This window comes from Narcine bancroftii, chromosome 4 (assembly GCF_036971445.1).
Source record: "Narcine bancroftii isolate sNarBan1 chromosome 4, sNarBan1.hap1, whole genome shotgun sequence".
In the NCBI taxonomy this organism is placed as follows: domain Eukaryota; kingdom Metazoa; phylum Chordata; class Chondrichthyes; order Torpediniformes; family Narcinidae; genus Narcine; species Narcine bancroftii.
The window spans coordinates 282,178,827-282,198,252 of NC_091472.1; the positions used below are offsets into that span (position 1 = coordinate 282,178,827).

The 19,426-nt window shown below is 40.4% G+C and overlaps 2 protein-coding genes across 7 annotated transcripts in view; one reads left to right on the plus strand and one right to left on the minus strand.

Moving 5' to 3' along the window:
- LOC138762033 (solute carrier family 35 member F5-like) overlaps window positions 1-7,425 on the minus strand; it is a 126,959-nt gene extending 119,534 nt beyond the window's left edge. For 4 of the 5 annotated variants that reach the window (XM_069935218.1, XM_069935215.1, XM_069935214.1 and 1 more), the window contains exon 1: window positions 7,295-7,425. In XM_069935218.1, the coding sequence (XP_069791319.1) occupies window positions 7,295-7,410 (116 nt within the window). In that variant the 5' untranslated portion in view covers window positions 7,411-7,425. Of the gene's footprint in view, window positions 1-6,348; window positions 6,475-7,294 lie in introns of those variants that run through there. The other variant, XM_069935217.1, reaches the window with a different exon arrangement.
- Window positions 7,426-7,767: 342 nt separating this feature from the next.
- LOC138762034 (actin-related protein 3) overlaps window positions 7,768-19,426 on the plus strand; it is a 61,793-nt gene continuing 50,134 nt past the window's right edge. The window contains exon 1 of one of the 2 annotated variants that reach the window (XM_069935220.1): window positions 7,768-7,956. In XM_069935220.1, the coding sequence (XP_069791321.1) occupies window positions 7,913-7,956 (44 nt within the window). In that variant the 5' untranslated portion in view covers window positions 7,768-7,912. Of the gene's footprint in view, window positions 7,957-8,074; window positions 8,098-19,426 lie in introns of those variants that run through there. The other variant, XM_069935221.1, reaches the window with a different exon arrangement.

Genomic DNA, 19,426 nt, shown 5'->3' on the forward strand with positions numbered 1-19,426 from the left:
AAGGTTACATCAAAAGTATTACTACAATATTTGCTAATTGCTGGCCAGGCAACTTAGCCTACATGTGACAATTAGAATATACAAATAACACAGTGATTGCATTACCTGAATAAAATGCAGTCAAATAAATTATTGTTCTTCATTCTACAATTGCCCTCTTTTTGTCAATCATTTATCTGCCCTATCTCCCAATTATAAACATTATTAAGTTTACTATTTGGAAATATAAGCATTATAATAGCTAAACCTGAAAGATAAGCCTTTACTATTTAAACCTATTTGATGCAGATACTGTATCAGGATTTTGATGGTGCATATATATGCCCAACAATTTTTAAATAGAAATTTTATGATGAAATGTGTACACTTGTAATTATTTCATCGGAACATAGGAAGTAGGAACAGGAGTAGGCCAAAAATGGCCCATCGAGCCTGCTCCGCCATTCAATAAGATCATGGCTGATCTAATTTATGACCTAACTCCACCTACCTGCCTTCTCCCCATATCCCCTAATTCCTCTATCATGTAAAAATTTATCTAACCGAACTTTAAATATGTTTAATGAAGCAGCCTCAACCACTTCCCTGGATAGAGAATTCCAAACATTAACTACTCTCATCTCTGTCCTAAATCTACTCCCCCGAATCTTGAGACTGTGTCCTCTCATTTTAGTTTCCCCGGCCAGCTCAAAAAACCTTCCTACATCTATCCTATCCATACCCTTCATAATCCTATATGTTTCTATAAGATCTCCTCTCATTCTTCTGAACTCGAGCGATATTTCATGCCATATTTAAAATCATTAGTAGTTACTGGAAGTTTGGTTTCCTGTGGATAGTTACCATGTCATACAAAATAATATATCACACCTAATTTCTTCAAAATTTAAAAAAAAATGTTGAATAAGAAGTAATACTACTTATATAAAAACACACTGAGAAAGTGAAATACAATGAATTTTCCAGTGTTAAATATCCAGTTCACGTTTCACTTATTCAGGCCAAGTAACACCCATATTTGGATCAGCTACTGCTGACATTGTTCTGCTCAAATGCAATGTCTTTAAAGTGAAACCTCATGAAAAAAAAGCACAAATAGAGCACTTTTTCAGTATTCAAATGATCCTTATTAATTGAACAAAAGGAATGAAAGAAAATACTGCCATGAAACTTAGTAGCAGGTTTAATCACATTCAAAGTTTACATACACTATTATTTCATACTTTGTAAATGTGTGGCACATCATCTAAGATGACATTTTAGTGGTGCTAAGTTAGAGTCTCCACCTCTTGGATGATGCACTAAAGTGACCTTCGCCACTTACTTAAATGTAAGTACAATTACAATAAATAAATAAGAAGCCATTATAACAAAATATAAAAAACATAAAACCAAAACATAAATCAAACATGAGTACATTGAATCAGAACCTAGGCAACATTTATTCCTTAGGCAACATGAATAGCAAAGAAAAGTAAATAACCATTCATTAATTTGTTTTACAGAAAAAATGGTGATCATCTTTTCACAAACAAAGCATCCAAGGTAATCGATTGATTAAATCAGTGGTTCTCAACTTTTTTCGTTCCACTCGCATATCACTTTAAGTATTCCCTATGCCATAAGTGTTCTGTGATTAGTAAGGGATTGCTTAAGGTGGTACGGGAGTGGGAAGGGAAGGTTGAGAATCACTGCTCTAGACCCAATTGTTACTGAAATATTTTGCTTGAGAAAATTGTCATTGGCTCATTTCCTTTGGAGTTATGAAACCATGCACATAACGAGTCAATTAGGTACGATTAAAACAGTGGTTCTCAAACCTTTTTCTTTCCACTTCCATACCATCTTAAGCAATCCCTTACTAATCACAGAGCATCTATGCCATAGGGAATACTCAAAGTAGTATGGGAGTGGAAAGAAAAAGAACCACTGGATTAATATGATTTGGTGTGAGGGTGAGATAAATTCTCTCTTTTATCCAAGGATTGTATTAACTCAAATACGATAACTCAGCATTTAATAATAATACATTGTATGGGAATTTCAGTTCAAATATCAAAAGATTTGAAAATATACTGAAAATATATATCATGCTATATTTGTATTTTCACATTAGTTAAATCAGAGTTGTATAGGATTATAATGGAAAACAAATTCTGTTATTATCTAATATATATTTCTGCAGGTATGTCTGTTTGTCTATTCTCCATGCAAATCAACATGGAGGACTCTAGAAATGTCAAAGAAGGTTCAGAAGGGGTAACATTTGATGCTGAATGTCATGACCACATTGAATTTAATCTTCAAGGTCATATGAAGTTCAAAATTTCCAAAAAAGAATCGAACTTGCACCAGGGGCACCTCAATTAGTTACAGTGCTTTGCATCAATGTACATTCAGAATAAAAACAAGTGACCACACCTAGTTCAATATGGGCCCAAAAAAGTGAAGCGACATTGGCAGAAACTCTTTACAAACCCATAAAATTAGACAACGAAGAAAGCAAGAGACATCAGTCTCGTCTGATGATGCTTCCAGACAGTGAGCAAGAAACAGAACAGCCCATCTCAGTATTCTAGCCTCCAGATAGGCAAGGGGCAGAACAGAACAGCAACACCAGGGCCAATGCAGTGCTCAGGCCTCCAGTCAACAACTGAGTTTTTTAATTCCTGGGGAATGCAGAGTATCCTGCTAATCTGTTATATTTTCCAAACTAGCTTTGAATATCATAAAATGGACAGCATTCAGAATTGTTCACACACATGCACACTTGTCTAACATGCTATATTTTCCCTTCATTTAACCCCATCAGTCACAAAATTGGAACTCTCTCACTAAAACATTCCACCTTTCTAATCATGATGGTTACAAAACTGCAGGTACTGGGTTCTAGTGTCGTACACAAAAGTGTTATTGAAACTCAGCAGGTCATGCAGAAACTGTGGATAGAAAGCAAAAAAAAAAAACAGTTGATGTTCTGGATTGAGCCCATCCTCAGGAATGTCGAAAATCAGGCAGACACTCGAAGAAGGGGAAGGGGGAGGAACACAAGCTAGCAGCTGATAAGTGGATACATTTGGGAGGAGGAAGAAAAGATCTAGGAGGTGATGGGGGAAGAGGGCAGGGGGGCTAAGAAAAATAGGTCTCTGGTTGAAGAAGGATGGGAAGGAGCTGGGGAAGTGGAGGAAGGAAGACAGAGAGATGAGGGAAAGAGAGAGCCCAGGGAGATACAGAGGGAAGGACAGTTAGTGGAAATTTGAGAACTTGATATTGACAATGACTGATTGGAAACTGCCAAGGCAGAATACAGGTGTTGTTCTTTTAATTTATCAGTTACCTCAACTTTGGAGTACACAAGGCCATAGAAAGACATGTCAGTGTGGCAATGGGGTGTGAAATCGAAGTTGCTGGCCACTGGGAGGTCATTGCTGTCAGTGCAACATGGCATGATTAACAAGTTTGTTAATAACACTAATGATTCTAGTATTGTAGATAGTGAAAATGGCTGCCATAGATTGCAGCAAGATGTTGATTGGTTGCATAAGTGGGTAGAGGAATGGTTAACAGAATTTAATAAAGGTAAATTTGAGGTGCTGCATTTTTGAAAGGTCTAACATGGATAGGACCTACACAGTAAAAGCTCAAAAGTGCTGGAGGAGCTCAGCAGGCCGTGCAGCATCCAGAGGGGGTAAATATTTATAACTGAAGTTTTAGGCCTGCGCTCTTCTTCAAGGTAAGAGTAAAAACCACACAGGTGCCTGAATTAAAAGGCTGAGGGGAAAGAGAGAAAAGGAAGGGGGAGGAGGAAGGAGAGAAAAGGCAGGGGGAGGACCTGCACAGTGAACAGATGGGATCTAGAGAGTATTGTAGCGTCAAGTGATCATAGTACCTTGAAAGTGGCATCACAGGTAGATCGGGTGGTTAAAAAGGTTTTTCTTATATTGGCCTTCATCACTCAGAGTATTAAATATAGAAGTTTGAAGGTCATGTGGCAATTGAATAAGAGGTTGGTGAGGGCCCATTTGTTGTATATAATCACTGTGCTACAGGAAAGATGTGGTCAAGTTGGAGAGAGAGCAAAGATTTACGATGAGGCTACCAGGACTGAGAGAGCTGAGTTCTCAGGAGAAGGTGAACAGGCTAAGACTTTATTCCTTGGAGCATCCAAGTTGAAGAGATGTACAAAATCATGAGAGTAATAGATCAGGGGAACACAGCGAGTCTTCAGCTCAGCAAGGATGGAAATCAGTAACCAGAGAATTATAGGTTTAAGGTGAGCATGGGAAATTTAACAGGAACCTGAAGGATAGTTGTTGGTGAGTTTATTTTTTTTAAAACTCAGAGTGGTGAGTGTATGGAAAGGGCTATTGCATTTGGTGGTTGAAGCAGTTACTATTGAAATGATGAAGAAAGATGGATAGATACATGGATCAGATTGATTTTGAGGGATTGGCCAAATACAGATATTGGGACTAGTGTGGGTGGGATGTTTTGGTCAGTGTGGGCCTCTTTTCATGATTTATGACTATGACTCCAGAACCAACCTGGTCTTCAAATAATTGATTTAGAATTTTGTTGTAATACAAAACTTCTTTCTTTGGCTTGGCTTCGCGGACGAAGATTTATGGAGGGGTAATGTTCATGTCAGCTGCAGGCTCATTTGTGGCTGACAAGTCCGATGCGAGACAGGCAGACATGGTAACTAGTAACTATATTTTAGTACAGACTATTAACCACATAAATAAAGGAGAGTACTTCTGGTATTGTGTCAACAGTTACAGCACTCTGCTTCATTTCAAATCTATATGATTTTCAAAACTAAATTCTTCAAGTGCATTTGGACAATTTTGTTATTAAAAAAAAAGCAAGTTTTACAGCATAACCATTTTTGAAATATCTAAACCTTACAAACCCAAATATAGACTCTGAGACAGAAGTACCATCATTGAATCTAGCCCAGTCCTAATTCTCATTAATTCTCCATTGTCCTGTACAGTGCAGTACTAACCATAATTTAAAAAATTACACACATAATTCTAAAATAGCCACTGCAATGATCAAGGGAAAATCATTATCACCCAGTTAAATTAAATATTGCATTCTAATCCACAAGATTTAAATTTAACTCATTGTAACAGAGAATTAAAAATGTCACACAAAAATTCAAAGGAAGGGAATGATATTCAGATTCGAAATTAACAAGTAGTTCTACCTGTTTTCAGAAGAATTAAGGGGAGCCTTCTGAGATGAAATTTTGTGACTACAGAGTTCGTATGTTCCTGTCAGAATTACGGATAAGATGTACGGAAGGTGTATGGAACCTTGGTTTTCAAGAGATATTGAGACCCTGGTTAAGAAGAAGAAGAGCGGGACCATTGCCTAAAGAGGGCGCACAAAATCAGTGAACAGGTGCAGACTCAAAAGGTTAACATGGCCTGTTTCCGCTCTGTAAATGGTTATATGGTTATAGTGTGTTGTGCAGGGATTACTGCTGAGACCTCAACGACTTACTATTTTTATTAATGACTTAAATGAAGCTTGGAGCATGGTGTTGACACATTTGCTATAACACAAAGGTAGAGGATTAATAAAAGGGGTGGATAGATGCATTAGCATGAAGTTGCAGAGTGAAGGTGAGAAAAGCAAAATTATCCACTTCAGAAGAATATTTAAAAACAAATCTATTACTAAAATAGTGAAATTACAAAATGTTGTTACAAAGAAGGGATTTAGTATATGTATCTATATACTATATATGTATATCAGAGTAGGGAGGGTTAGTACAGTGGTTCTCAACCTTTTCACATACGACTTTAAGTATTCCTTATGCCACAAGTGCTCTGTAATAAGGAACTGATTAAGGTGGTATGTGAGTGGGAAGGGAAGGCTGAGTATCACTGCTCTAGACCCAATTGTTACTGAAATATTTTGCTTGAGAAAATTGTCATTGGCTCATTTCCTTTGGAATTATGAAGCCCTGCATATAATGAGTCAATTAGGTATGATTAAAACAATGGTTTTTAAACTTTTTATTTCCACTCCCATACCATCTTAAGCAATCCCTGACTAATCACAGAGCACCTATGGCATAGGGAATGCTTAAAGTGATATGTAAGTGGAAAAAAGGTTGAGAATCACTAGTTTAGTATTTTTTTGTAAGGACTGTATGGGTCAGCACAACATTGAGAGCCTGTACTATTTTTCTACTTTCCTATATGTGAACAAATACACACATATATAGTCACATGCAGATACAATGAGTAATTAGAAAGACATAAGATAGAAGGGCAGCATGGTTGCATAATGGTTAGCCTAATGCCTTTACAGCACCAGCAGTAGGGACCAGACCTGGGTTTGAATCCCACACATCTGCATGGGTTTTCTCTGAGGATCCAGTTTCCTCCCATTCTTCAAAACGTACAGGCGGTGTAAATTGGGTTGCACGGACTCAAGAGGGCTGAATTGACCTGCTTCAGTGCTGTACATCTAAATTTTAAAAGAATATTAACCATCATTCCAAGAGGAATGGGTTCTAAAAGAAGGGCTGTTTTGTTCTGCTGGACAATATTGGTCTTCATATTTACCAAAAAAAAGGATTGGAGGCAGTTCATTAAATTGATTCCTGGGAAGAAGAGGGTGATGCTTCGAGAGAGTTTGCATAGATTAGGCCGACAAAAACTGGAGAGGTCGAATTAACAGCATGGAAACAGGCCCTTCAGCCTTGTCACAACAGGAGGATTCTGAGGGGATCTCCTTCTTAGTGTGGTATCCAGAACTAGGCAACACAACTTCAGAATAAGGAATCACCTATTTCAGGTGAGATGTGGAATAATGATCTCTCTGGGAATGATGAATCTTTGGAAGGCAGTCATTGAATATATTTAAGGCGGAGAATTTCAGACCCTTAAAATAGAAGGGAGTCAGGGTAAGAAGACGGCAGAGAATGAGTGTTGTATCAGCCACGATCTTATTGAATGGCGAACAGACTGGAGGGATCTCTGTCTGCTCGCGTTCCTTGTATTTTCAAGCAAGTCGCCAAAACGAATGCCAGCAACATGTAGCAACGTGCTGTGGAACCGCAGCCTGGCTTGGTCTTGGACTCAACTGCCAGCACGTCCTCTCCCTCTCTTCCCCTCAGTAGAACAACCCAGGGGGATATGCAGAAACACAACTCCCCCGCCCCCGCCCCCGCCCCCCCCACCCCCCACCCCCCACCACCAACCACGGCCCCGACAACGGTTCATTTAACGACATCACGATAAAACACATTAAACGACACCGCAGGGAAACTTACGCAGAAAAAAAGGGAATCGGGATATCACATCTTGACGACAGCAAGGAAGCGACGAAATGTGGTAAACAGAACGCCCCCCTCCCTTCGATCTCCCGTGCCAGGTGACTGCAAATCATCGTCCCTCACTCCATCAGCCGCACGGCATTCTGGCCATTGGAGTTTGATGCTGCACAACACCAAAGCGAGTATCGAAAAGAAAGACTACATCCCCCGGGATGCATTGCAACAAGAAGCTTCGAAATCACGTGTTCGGCGTCCGCACGCCCAAGTTCAACCGCCGATCGTCCATGATGTAATCTTTGATTGACGTGAAAGCTGTCCACTCAAGCGGGAAAAGGTTTTTGGAAGTGACCAATCATCAGTTGTCAGGAAATGCTCAAGTGATGGACCAATGAAAGGTTGACGAACAAAGTGACAGGGGTGGGTTTTGCGGCCTGACGGGGAAACGAACGCCCTGATCGGGCGGCCATTTTGGTCCTAGTGCGGAAGTAGTCGCGGTGCATTGGAGCGAAGCGGCTGACGGTTCCGCCTTTTCATGGTCAGGTCGCTGCTGGCACATCGACTCTCCCCCCCTTTTTTTATTTTGTTTTGCTGTTTCTACACGAAAACTACTCGGAAATGGCAGGCAGATTACCGGCTTGTGTGGTAGATTGTGGCACAGGGTAAGTCACGAGGGGAGGGGAGGGGAGGGGGGCATTGGAGGTGGAAAGTTGGAGAGGCGGCAGTCTTGACACTCGGTTCCCAGGCTGGTGGGAGTCGGCCGTCTGTGAGGGGAGAATTTCCTGCATCAATCAATTAACAAGGTAAGCGATCTACGCCCTTCCATCGTCGGGCAATGAATTGCAAAATAAAAGGTTGAGTAGGACCTGGGCGGCGTTTGTCTCGGCCGGGAGATATCAAACATTGTAGCTCCGGGGGAGGAGGGGAAGCCTTTGCCCACCCCCCCCCCCCTCCCTCCCTTCCCTCCCTCCCTCTTGGCGACATGGGTTCATGAAGAATGGGTTGTAACGGAGAGCAGGTTTCCGCCCTTCCGCAAGCGCTGTTGCACATCCAAGCTTCAGGTGAACGGCCCCGTCACTTTTGAGACCGATCTACGAGCCCTTCGTTTTCCGCATCCTCTCCCAGCTCGCGCGGTAGTGTCCTTTTGAAATGCTTTCAAATTATTCCCAGAGTAACCATGATTATAAAGGTTACAAATGACCAAGCGCCAAGTAACTTCCTAGTTTGTCAAAGCTGCTTCCTCCTTTGGTGCATGATTTCCTTATAAGGTCGTTTCTCTGCAAAAAAAATGTTTAGTCGCTGATTCTGGAGGTTCAAATAGGCACTTGAGGATGGAAATGTTCATGTTGCTCCTTAACTTTGTGAGTGGGGGTTGAAAAGCTCAATTTTGCTGTGGGGTGTGTAGAAGTTGCAACGAGTTTAACAATGGAAATTTTAATATATGGAGGCTCTCACTGGACTGTGCATTGCAGTCATTGTTTTGACAAGTACTTGTGATATTTTGGTAGATTTGGATTGATTATTGGTTTAATTTGTGGTATTCCTACCATAAGTGATTTGATTGCATATGGTTTTGCCCTGTAAACATCACTAACATGTAATTGCTATTGGCCCTTTTCTGTAATCCCAGAGAACCCATAACCCAGCAGCAATAGATATTCACCAAGATGAATGGTTACTTAAACAAAAGTTGCTTTTAATTATCTTTAAACTTGAAAACAAGATCAAACTTTATCTTAATTCTATTAATTAGACTAATATAACATAAGCCACTTCTAATTCCAAGTGTATGTAATGTGTGTTTAAGTTCAGAAAAGTTATTTGATTCACAGTATAATCTATTCTCATTCCTTCAAATTTACTGGTTGCGGGCAATTCTTAATACTGTACACAGATTTTAACATTGATGAAGTTCACCCGGTGTTTGTGCTTGAAAGATAAATGGTTACTGCTCAGGAAGGTTCTTGATGGTTTTCAGAGAGAGATTTGTTGTTCCTGGACACGTCAGTGTCTTGCCGAAGAAATTTTTTCCATCTGGGTTCTCCAGATGATGACCTTTTTCTTTCAGGTCACTACAGAGTTCCTTTTTGATACTCTTATTTCAAGTGAAACATTAGGCAGCCAGTCCTCACCTCTTGTATGGACCACAAGGGCTTTGACCAGGCTGAACTAAGTACTCATAACCCATCTTCAAAATGGGGTTTTTCCACAAGCTTGTCATATTCCAGTCTCATCTGCTGCTACTGAACTCTAGTACTGCAGAACTGAATTCTCTGTCTCTCTCACTCAGAGAAAAGCCATTTTTTTTCTCTCTGCTTGCAAAACCACACGACTCTCTTAGAACCACAAGCACCACTCAGACAGACTGCGCTTGGAGTTCTTTCATCTATTACTTTTCGAAACAACAATCCAAGTTTTTGCAAAGGCTCTCGGAGCCGGCCTGTCTTGCTTGAGCAGAGCTCCAGTATTTTAAATGAGATCTGTTTTGAAATGTTTGTATGTGACCTACACTTAAAAAAAAAAACTGCCCCAATTTATCTCCCAAAATCACATCTATATAAAATACAAAATACAACATATTCTGTCACATCCAGTGTGGAATTGCTCCCCCACTTTTTTTTTTCAAGTCAAGTTTATTGTCATTTGCTTGTACAATTGCAACCCAACGAAACAGTGTTCTCTGCTCCTCGATGCAAAACATGCAGACATACAACACATAGACAATACACAGACAGGACAAGTATATGCAAATAAATAGTTTTGTGAATATGAGAGTCTTGGATGGTTAATGTGACCAGTTCCTTTGGTCACTTAGCATTCTCACTGCTGATGGAAAGAAGCTGTACCTCAGCCTTGCAGTACTGACTCTGATACTCGTTCATCTCTTTCCCTGACTGGAGCAACTGAAAGATAATGTGTGCAAGGTGTAAGGGATCCTCAACGATTCCAGTAGATCACATTGATGTGGGGGGGGGGGGGGTGGGGGGAGGTAGGGGGAAAGGAAGAAGAGGGAAGGGGGAAAACTGTACATTTTAGTGAAATAAAAGTGGCAAAAGTTGAGTACCATTTTTTGGGGGGTGGGGAAGGAAGGAACTCAATACTGGAAAACGTGATTGCAAAGTTGTCAAAGGGTACCATTGAACAAAACAATTCAAACTGAAATTGTCATCAAGTGTGGACTGGTTGTTTGGTGGGAATAAGTTCCTATGAAGTATCTGTTCTTGTAATCGAAACATTTTAATTCCAAGAGGCCTTCAGGATAGTTCATGTAAAATTGGGTTGCCATTTTGAAATAGAGAAGTGTGATTCATGTCTTAATGGATTAGTTTTTGATATGCCCCATTAAGGGGTGGAAGGAATGAGGGGAATAAGAAGGAACCCCATCTTGAAACCAAAAAGCAGGTGATTAAAAATTGATTTTCTAATGAGTCAGAAGGGATCATGTGTACCAGAGCCAAACATCTGATACAAAGATGCTAAATTGTGAAAGGGATTTTGTGGGGGGTGGGGGGGAGAGGGAGGAGAGAGATGTGGCATGCAAAGGTTTGTAGATGAATTAAGTGAGTGGATCAGAAGTTGAAACATGGAGCATAATGTTGGGAAAGTGTGAGGTTATCTACTTTGCAAAGATGTATGGAAAGGCAGATTGTTTAAACATTGATTGTAAAATGTAGTATAGATGGATCTAGGACTTCTAGTCCATGACACACAGACTCCATCAAACATCTTATTAGAAACCAAATAGGAAACTTTTGTGACCATACTTAAAATGCCGCTTAGACTTTGGCTCCATGTTTAAGAATGAATAGATTTGCATTGTAAACTGCAAATTGATTTCAGTAGGTTGATTCCTGGGATGAAGAGGTTCAAGGCTTTGGACCCATTGGAGAAAAGAGGAATAAGTTGAATTTGCTGCAGACTGGTGGAGACTGGCTCAACATTGGCTGAAGGTGTATCAGGTATCGGAATTGAGATATGAGAGGGTGTTGAGAGCACTGAACGGTTCCTGATTGTGTCGGAGGTTTGGATCTGGAGCTTGGGTGGCTGATGGTTTGTACTGAACTCTGTGGCTACATAGACTGTGGGAGCACAAGAGGCAAATCCATAGACACACATGATGGAGGGGACTCTTGCTTTCCTTTCTCTGACTGTATGAGGTGCTTCAGGCTATTTCTGCCGATGGCAAATCTGTCTGCCTTGCAGCAGACGAAAACAAATTTTGTGTAATATTGCACTGTCTTTATTACATGTCAATAAATTGAATCTTGAATTAGCAGAAGGATTGACAGTGGATGATGTGTCACCTAGCCAGTCCATCTAGAACTAGGGAGCATAGATTCACAATAAAGAGTCATCCCTTTAAAATGAATGCTATGAATTTCGTTTGAGGCTATGACTTTAAAATGCTCTGTTAGAAGGAGCTGTGGAGGTGAACTAATTGAATATTTTCAAGGCACAGATATTTGAGCTCCAACAGAATTGAGGAAACTCAAAAGAAAGTAACGAAGTACCATCATGCATCGCTGAACGTCCACGATATGTTCTATGAAATAGGATGTTAAGCGATTTGGATGTTGTGCGAACACCATATTATATACTTGGCATGGTTACTGTATGTGCCTGTACTGACTTGTAATATTTTCAAAAGAAAATTAAACAGATATAATCCGACAACACTCAAGAGACACGTGATTCGAGATTGGATGCTGCTGCCTACAAGTCAATGCATACACTACAGTCAACTTTTAAAATAGCTAATATTAAAATAATGATAGAAAATGCAGTACATAAGCCAGTAACATAGATGTTCATTATGACTATTGAGACCTATGTACTACAGATTATATATGTATTGTACCATTCTCCAATTTGGATTTCTGAACTCTATTATAGTATGTTTCCAATTATCCGAAAACCACTTTACTGAAATTCTCAGTATCTGAAAACTATTGGAGGTGATATGACAAGTTGGGGGGAAAAAAAAGTTGATTTTTTTTTTTAAACCTGCCGTGCTCAATTTTGAATCCAACGGTGCTCTCAGGTACTTAAGGTAAGAATTAAATTTTATTTCCTGCTTGAAAAACCTCTTTTAGGCTGATGCTACTGGGCTGGAATCAGAGCAGGGACCTTGGACTCCTGGGCAGGTTCTGCACTGGCAGTGGACAGGTGTCAGGGATTCAAGCAGGGACCTCTAGTGCCTGGTCAGGATTGACAGTGGGGAGGTGTCGGGGATTGGAGTGGGAACGTGGGCTCCTGGGCAGATTCTGTGACTGTGGTGGGGATCGGAGCAAGGACCTTGGGCTCCTGGACGTGTTCTGAGTCGGCAGTGGTGAAGTGTCGGAGATCCGAGAGGGGACTTTGGGTGCTTCAGGATTGGCAATGGGGAGGTGTCTGGGATCAGAGTAGGAACCTCGAGCTCCCAGGCAGATTCCACAACAGCGATGTTGAGGATCCAATGGGGACCTCGGGAGCCTGAGCAAGTGGTGGGGAGGTGTCTGAGATTGGGTGTTTCAGTCTCCCAGGCAGGTTCCATGACAGCGATGGGGAGGTGTCAGGGATTGAGTGGGGACCTCGGACGCCTGGGTGGGTCAATGACAGCAGTGGAGTGGTGTCCGGATTGGCAATGGCTGATACAAGTATCCTGTTGTTTAAACTGGGCTGCTTAAAGGCATTTCTCAGACATCCATAAAATGCAGTTTTCCAATACATGTCCGGTCTTGAGCATTTAGGATATTTGAAAACGTACTGTGTAACATTATGGGACCATGGACATGTATGGGTCGGATGTTTATCGAATAGAAATTATGTGGTGCATGACTGTAGCGCTGACTTTCTGATTAGTTCAGGCATACTCTTAAATAGCAGCGCAATCTTGAGGGACAAGTTGGCAAAATGCAGCACTTGTATTCTCTCTGGTCATGAATCATTATTTAATTTGTACTTTACAACATGATGTTTATAGTTTGCAAATATTTAAGTTCCATCTGGTTTTGCTGTCAACAAGAATATTGGAAATTAAACTAAAATGGTTAATGAAAATTTGTCTCATGAGAAAGCTAACCTATTTTTCCATATGGAAAAATAGGTATCAAATGAATGTGATTTTTTTTGTTTTGTTTTTGATTTGCAAATGGAAAAGCATTTACTATGTGAAGTACAGAAAACAGTCAAGTGAGATCTCTATGTACCGCTAAACATCTATTCGGGAAACGTCCGTGGCCCCATAATTGTTCAGTAACTGCGAGCAAGTCCACAGCAGTTTAGAAAAAGCAATCACTAGCTATAGGAAATTTTATACCCAAACTGATCCCACTTGTCCCCTCTCCCCCCACAGCCCTGTGTCCGTCCCCACACTGATCCCACAGGCCTGTTCTCCCCGCAGCCCCGTGTTGGTCCTCACACTTAATTTTACTTACAAATAAAAAGTTTACAGGTACACTACAGTATCCCATATAGCTTTGCAAAGTATATATGGCGTACAAACAATGTCCACATCGCATAAATGCCCAATTTCACAATGTACCATGGAAGTAAAGCAGCGTGTATGTGTTTTTTTTTAATGTATATTCTATCCTTCATAACCAGCGTGTGTTTTTTAATGTATATTCTATCCTTCATAACCTTTATGGTTCAAATACAAGGCAATTATGCAACTAGTTTAAATATTTAGCAAATAAACCTTCAAGTCATCTTGATGGAAATTAATGTCCAACTGCTCAAACATTTTTGCATTGTATTTGAAGATGGGGTAAGCATTGTTAATCACTTTTTCTTGTGTTACACTTTTTCAATTAATATTTAATTTGAGCCATGCATTTTCATGAAATAGGTTAAATTTTCATATTTCACCAGTGTACGTTGAAACCATAATATTCTTCTGCTGCATTCTTCAGAATTTGTCATCCTGGTTCTTCAGGCTCCTTTAGCCAGAAAAATCCTTTTGTTTTTCCACTGGAGTATTTTCCATCACTAATGGGCACTTCATGGCAGCCTAGTTTGTTGGTTTATTGTATGACCAAAAATACAAAATTTCCAAGATACCTGAATGAGTGCAGTTCCAGTATTGGAAAATGAGGTTAAGTATGTTATTTTTTTAAATGGATGTAGTATATTTGTTTTTAAAATTTTTTTAAAAGACCGCAGAGCCCACCTCACTGACAAAAGGCAAAGGAGGAAAAACCCAACCCCAACCAACCAATTTTCCCCTGCAACCGCTGCAACCGTGTCAGCCTGTCCCGCATCAGACTTGTCAGCCACCAACGAGCCTGTAGCTGATGTGGACATTTACCCCCTCCATAAATCTTCGTCCGCGAAGCCAAGCCAAAGGAAAAAAAAAATTAATTGTATGATATAAATATTTGCCAAGAGCTCTCTCCTGAACACATGATCCCTTCTGACTCTTTATAGCAAAACACTCGATGGGGTGAATGTAACAGCAAGCTTAACTTTGTAGAAAATCAGTCGCTTTGTTCTAAAATGGCTTTCTTCATCTGTTTGCTGAAAATCACCTGCAATGACTCTTAATACTCTTGCATTGTTACGCTTCATGTGTGTTGATTATCCTCGACCTATTTTTCCATTAATTGGTATTGCCACCAGATCCATACAAGATCTATATTGTATCAAATGAATGTGATTTTTTTTTTATTTGCAACAGCATCCAAAATTGTATGATCTTGTACTCCACTGAAATTCGTACAGTTCTACTTCTGACTTTTGTTGTCTCAACTTATCAGACAACTTACCTTGTGTGCAAGGAAAAAAATAAAATCTTTTCTTTTATGTCCTTTCCTTAGCTAATGACTTATATTCATATTCACTTCTTTTGGCTTGCAGATAAGCAAATATTTGCTCTTTTCAAATCTATGATCTTCCTAAACCTGCGTTGTTTTTTTTTTCAAGGCAAGATGATCTCTTGCAGCCCATTGAGATATCTGTGCTGCTTCAGTCCTCGCTCGTGATCATAATTGTTCCATTCATGGTCCAAAAGTCTGAAATTCTCTCCCCAAGACTATAATTAAAATGACTGAGGAAAATTGATGGGGTCTTCCTTTCCTCTATTGACATTATTTTCCAGGAGTGTTGCTTAAATAGAGCCCAAAGATGTTTGTCTGTAATTATTAGATTCTGTGCGTTCTGTATGTATATGTGAGCACCATGGTTTGGAGAAATGCTGTTTTGTCTGGTTGTACATGTACAATCAGATAATGATGAAATTAAAGTCTATTTTCTTCTTAAAAGTTACTTCCTTAGAGCCAATCTTTGTTTTTGGTCATTTAACCTGTTATCTCAATAATGTGACAGGCAGTATTTTACCTCATTTGTAAAGCATCTAAAATATTCCACCACATTGAACATATCCTATAAATACAAGCTAATGCACTTAACATTTGAGATCTTGTATAAACAAAGCATAGGTTACTGATTAAGAATGAACAAATAAACAAGAAGTTGATTATCTGAATAAGATGATTATTCGAGTCTGTCACTCAGAATGAACATAAATTTACTATCTCACTGAAGGGGGTTTAGCAAGGTTAAAATTGATGATTTTTTTTTGGTCTAAATATTCCTGATACCAGAGCCTGCTCTGACAGGTTAGATATTTGACTTGTGATTCAGGCAGGTTTCATTCTGTTTTTCTCCAGAGAGGAATTTGGTGACTTGTATCTCAGTTAACAAAGTTCTTTTATTATTAATGGTGTTAGGAACCCAGAGGACCCCAAAACCCAGCAGCAGTAGATATTCACCAAGACAAATGGTTACTTAAACAAAAGTTGCTTTTAATTATCTTTAAACTTGAAAACAAGATCAAACTTTATCTTATTTCTATTAATTTAATTAACCTAACATAAGCCACTTCTAATTCTAAGCGCAGCAAGTTCCCTTCCAGACAATCTGCGGCTCTGACAAGCTCTTTCATCTGTGGCCTTTTTGAAAACAACAATCCATTAGTGAAGTCTCTTGGGCACTCTCCAAAGATTTTGCAAAGGCTCTGAGGCCCCGACATGTCTAGCATTAGCAGAGCTCGAGTATTTCAAATAAGATCTGTTTTTAAGTGTTTGTATGTGACTTACAGTAACAAACCTTTCCCAATTTATCTCCCAAAAACATATCTATGTCTCACTGGACACTGATTCAATGTATAAGTCAACCCTGGAAGCACCTCCCCATCGCCAGTGCTGCTGCTCCCCCAACACCTCCCACTGCTGGGTGCCAGCATAACTCACCCAGAGAATCTATAATTGTAGAGCTTGAGGTAACTACCCCTACCCAGGAGCCTTGAGGTTGCCGCTCCTCCTTGGTAGGCAGAGGTCTGGCTCCTACTTGGAAGAATGAGGTCATTGGTCCTGCTTGGTAGGTCTTTGCCGCTCTTGGTCAGTAGGCCAAAGACTTGGACCCAGCACCTTTTGGCTTCTTCCTGGCCTGAAGCTAAGTAGTTGTTTTTATGGGGTGGTGTGTCATCTTATATGCTGAAATACACAATATATGGTCTTTGCCTTTTTTCCTGTTATGATGTTCCATCCTGATATCTTTGCTGCCAAGAAAAAAAAAAGGGAATCAAGCTTATAGAAATACTATGACTGGATGTTCCCTTTCAAGTTGGATAATACTGATGTGTAATTCTGTTGATTTATTTGTGTAATCTGTGCTAGAACTTGTTATCCAACAGCAGCCCTTCAACAGTGTGGCTCACCAAATGCTAGTGTTCCTTGAAGTGCCTACAGCTCAAATTTGAATTAAAACCCAGCATCTTTTGGGCAGATACCCAGGAGAATTTATAAGACAAATTATTATCTGAGTCTATTAATGAACCTATCAATTTACACATTCAATCAGACCTATTTTAAACATTAATTTGAATGCTTCTTTGGTGCTTTCATTTGTGACTTTGCTCTTAGATTTTTGAATTTTCTAGCATATAATCTGTACTTTGAGACTGATGCATCTCCTCACCCATAATCTGGATAAATGTAATTTAATTTTTTGTAAAGTTTGAAAATAAATTTAATATCCCATTGTATAATTGGATTCTGGAGTTCACCTTGAAACCACAATCAGTGAGGATTGGTAAGAACACCTCCACAATCTCCATCAGTACTGGAGCACCACAGTGTTGCATTCTTGGCTCCAGTGATAATTGGGGAAATCAGAGTGGAAAGGGTAAACAAATTTAAATTCCTGGGAGTCACTATTTCTGAGGTTTTTGCCTGGGCCCGTCACATTTCATCATGAAGAAATCACGTCCAGGGCCTCAACTTTCTCAAGAGTTTGCAGAGGTTTGGCATGACATTGAAAACCTTGGCAAACTGCCAGTCAAGTTTATTGCCATCTGATTGCACAAAACAGCATTTTGCAGTCCTTGGGGCAAAGCAGGCAGATACACAACCAGACATAATACTTGTACAGACAATATATATGAAGGACAAGTATTCATTTTATTTATATACAGTTTCAGAGCATGAGAATCTCAGATGGTTATTGTGATCAGTTCCTTTGTCGTTCACCATTCTCACTGCCAGTGGGAAGAAACTTCCTCAGCCTGGTGGTGGTGGTACTGGCTCTGATACTCCTGCATCTCTTTCCCGATACCTGAAAGCTCAATGATTTTGTGCACCCTCTTCAGACAATGATCTCAGCCAATTGGTTGGGGGGGGGGGGGTAGTGAGGGAGACTTCAGTTATCCTCTCTTCCACTCACTGATGCAGCTGGACAGGATGCTCTCGATAGAGCTCCCGGGGAAAATTGACTTAATGGTGGCCAGTAGCCTTGCCCACTTCAGTCTTCTCAGTAAGTGCAGTGACTAGATTATAATAATTATAGTTACTGAATGTACGGAATATTAAATAAAATATTTTTAAAAATTAAGTGTAGTGGCTGTTGCACCTTGCTGAAAAGTGAAGTGTCCATTATAGGTCGCTAACTTTTTGTCACTGAACTTCAGAGAACTCCAAGGAACTTGGTACTTTCCACTCACTCCACGACAGAGCAGTTGATGTATAGAGGAGGGTGATTGTTCCTGGTCCTCATGAAGTCCATGATCATCTTCGTCTTGTCCACGTTGAGATTCAGGTCGTTACACTTGCATCATATCACGAGATTTTCCATGGGGTGGGGCGGCATGGTTTGTGTGCAGTTAGTGCAACATAGTTCAAGTGCCAGCAATTGGGACTGGGGTTTGAATCCTGCTCTGTCAGGAGTTTGTCCATTCTCATTGCCTGCGCGAGTTTTCTCTGAGCCTCTGGTTTCCTCCTGCCATTCAAAATCTACCGACTGGTTGCCGGTTAATTGGGTGTACTTGAGCAGCACAGGTTCATGGGCCAAAAGGTCCTGTTACAGTGTTGTATGTCTACATTTTAAAAAAATCTTGTATTTTGCCTCGTCATTGTTGATTTTGAGGTCAACTACTGTTGTGTCATCTGGATCTTGATGATCCTGTTGGAGTTGGATCTGGCGATGCATCGTGGGTCAGTAGTGTGAACAAAAGCAGGCTGAGCACGCAGCCCTGAGATCTGCCAGTGCTCAGTGTGACGGTGCTCAACATTCTGCTACCGACCCAGACAAACTGTGGTCTTTCCATTAGGAAGTCCAAAATCCAGTTACAGAGAGGGGTGCTGAGTCCCAGTGAGGACAGCTTCTCCACCAGCCTCTGGGGAATGATCGTATTAAATGCCAAGCTGGTCAATGAGCAGCAGCCTGGCATATGAGATATCATTCTCCAGGTGGGTCAGGACAAGTGAAGGGACAAGTCTATTGTATCGTGAGTGGAACAGTTTCTTCTATTGGTAAATTGAAATGGGTCCAGCGTCTCTGGTAGATGTGCTTTGATGCATTCCATCACCAGGTGCTGGATGTATTTTACAATGGTGGAGGTGATTGCCACCGGGCGGTAGTCATTGAGGCCTATTACTGTCACCCTCTTGGATGCTGGGAGGATGGTGGCTGTCTTGGAATCTGTGGGAATAATGGACTACTGCAATGAGGTGTTGAAGATGTCCATGAAGACCTTCATCAAATTTTCTGCGTAGTTCTTCAGTACCCAATTTGTTATGTTGTCTGATCTCGCTGCCTTGTGTGGGTTCACCTTGGATAGAGTTCTCCTCATCTCGGCTGCGGCTATGGCCTACTTAG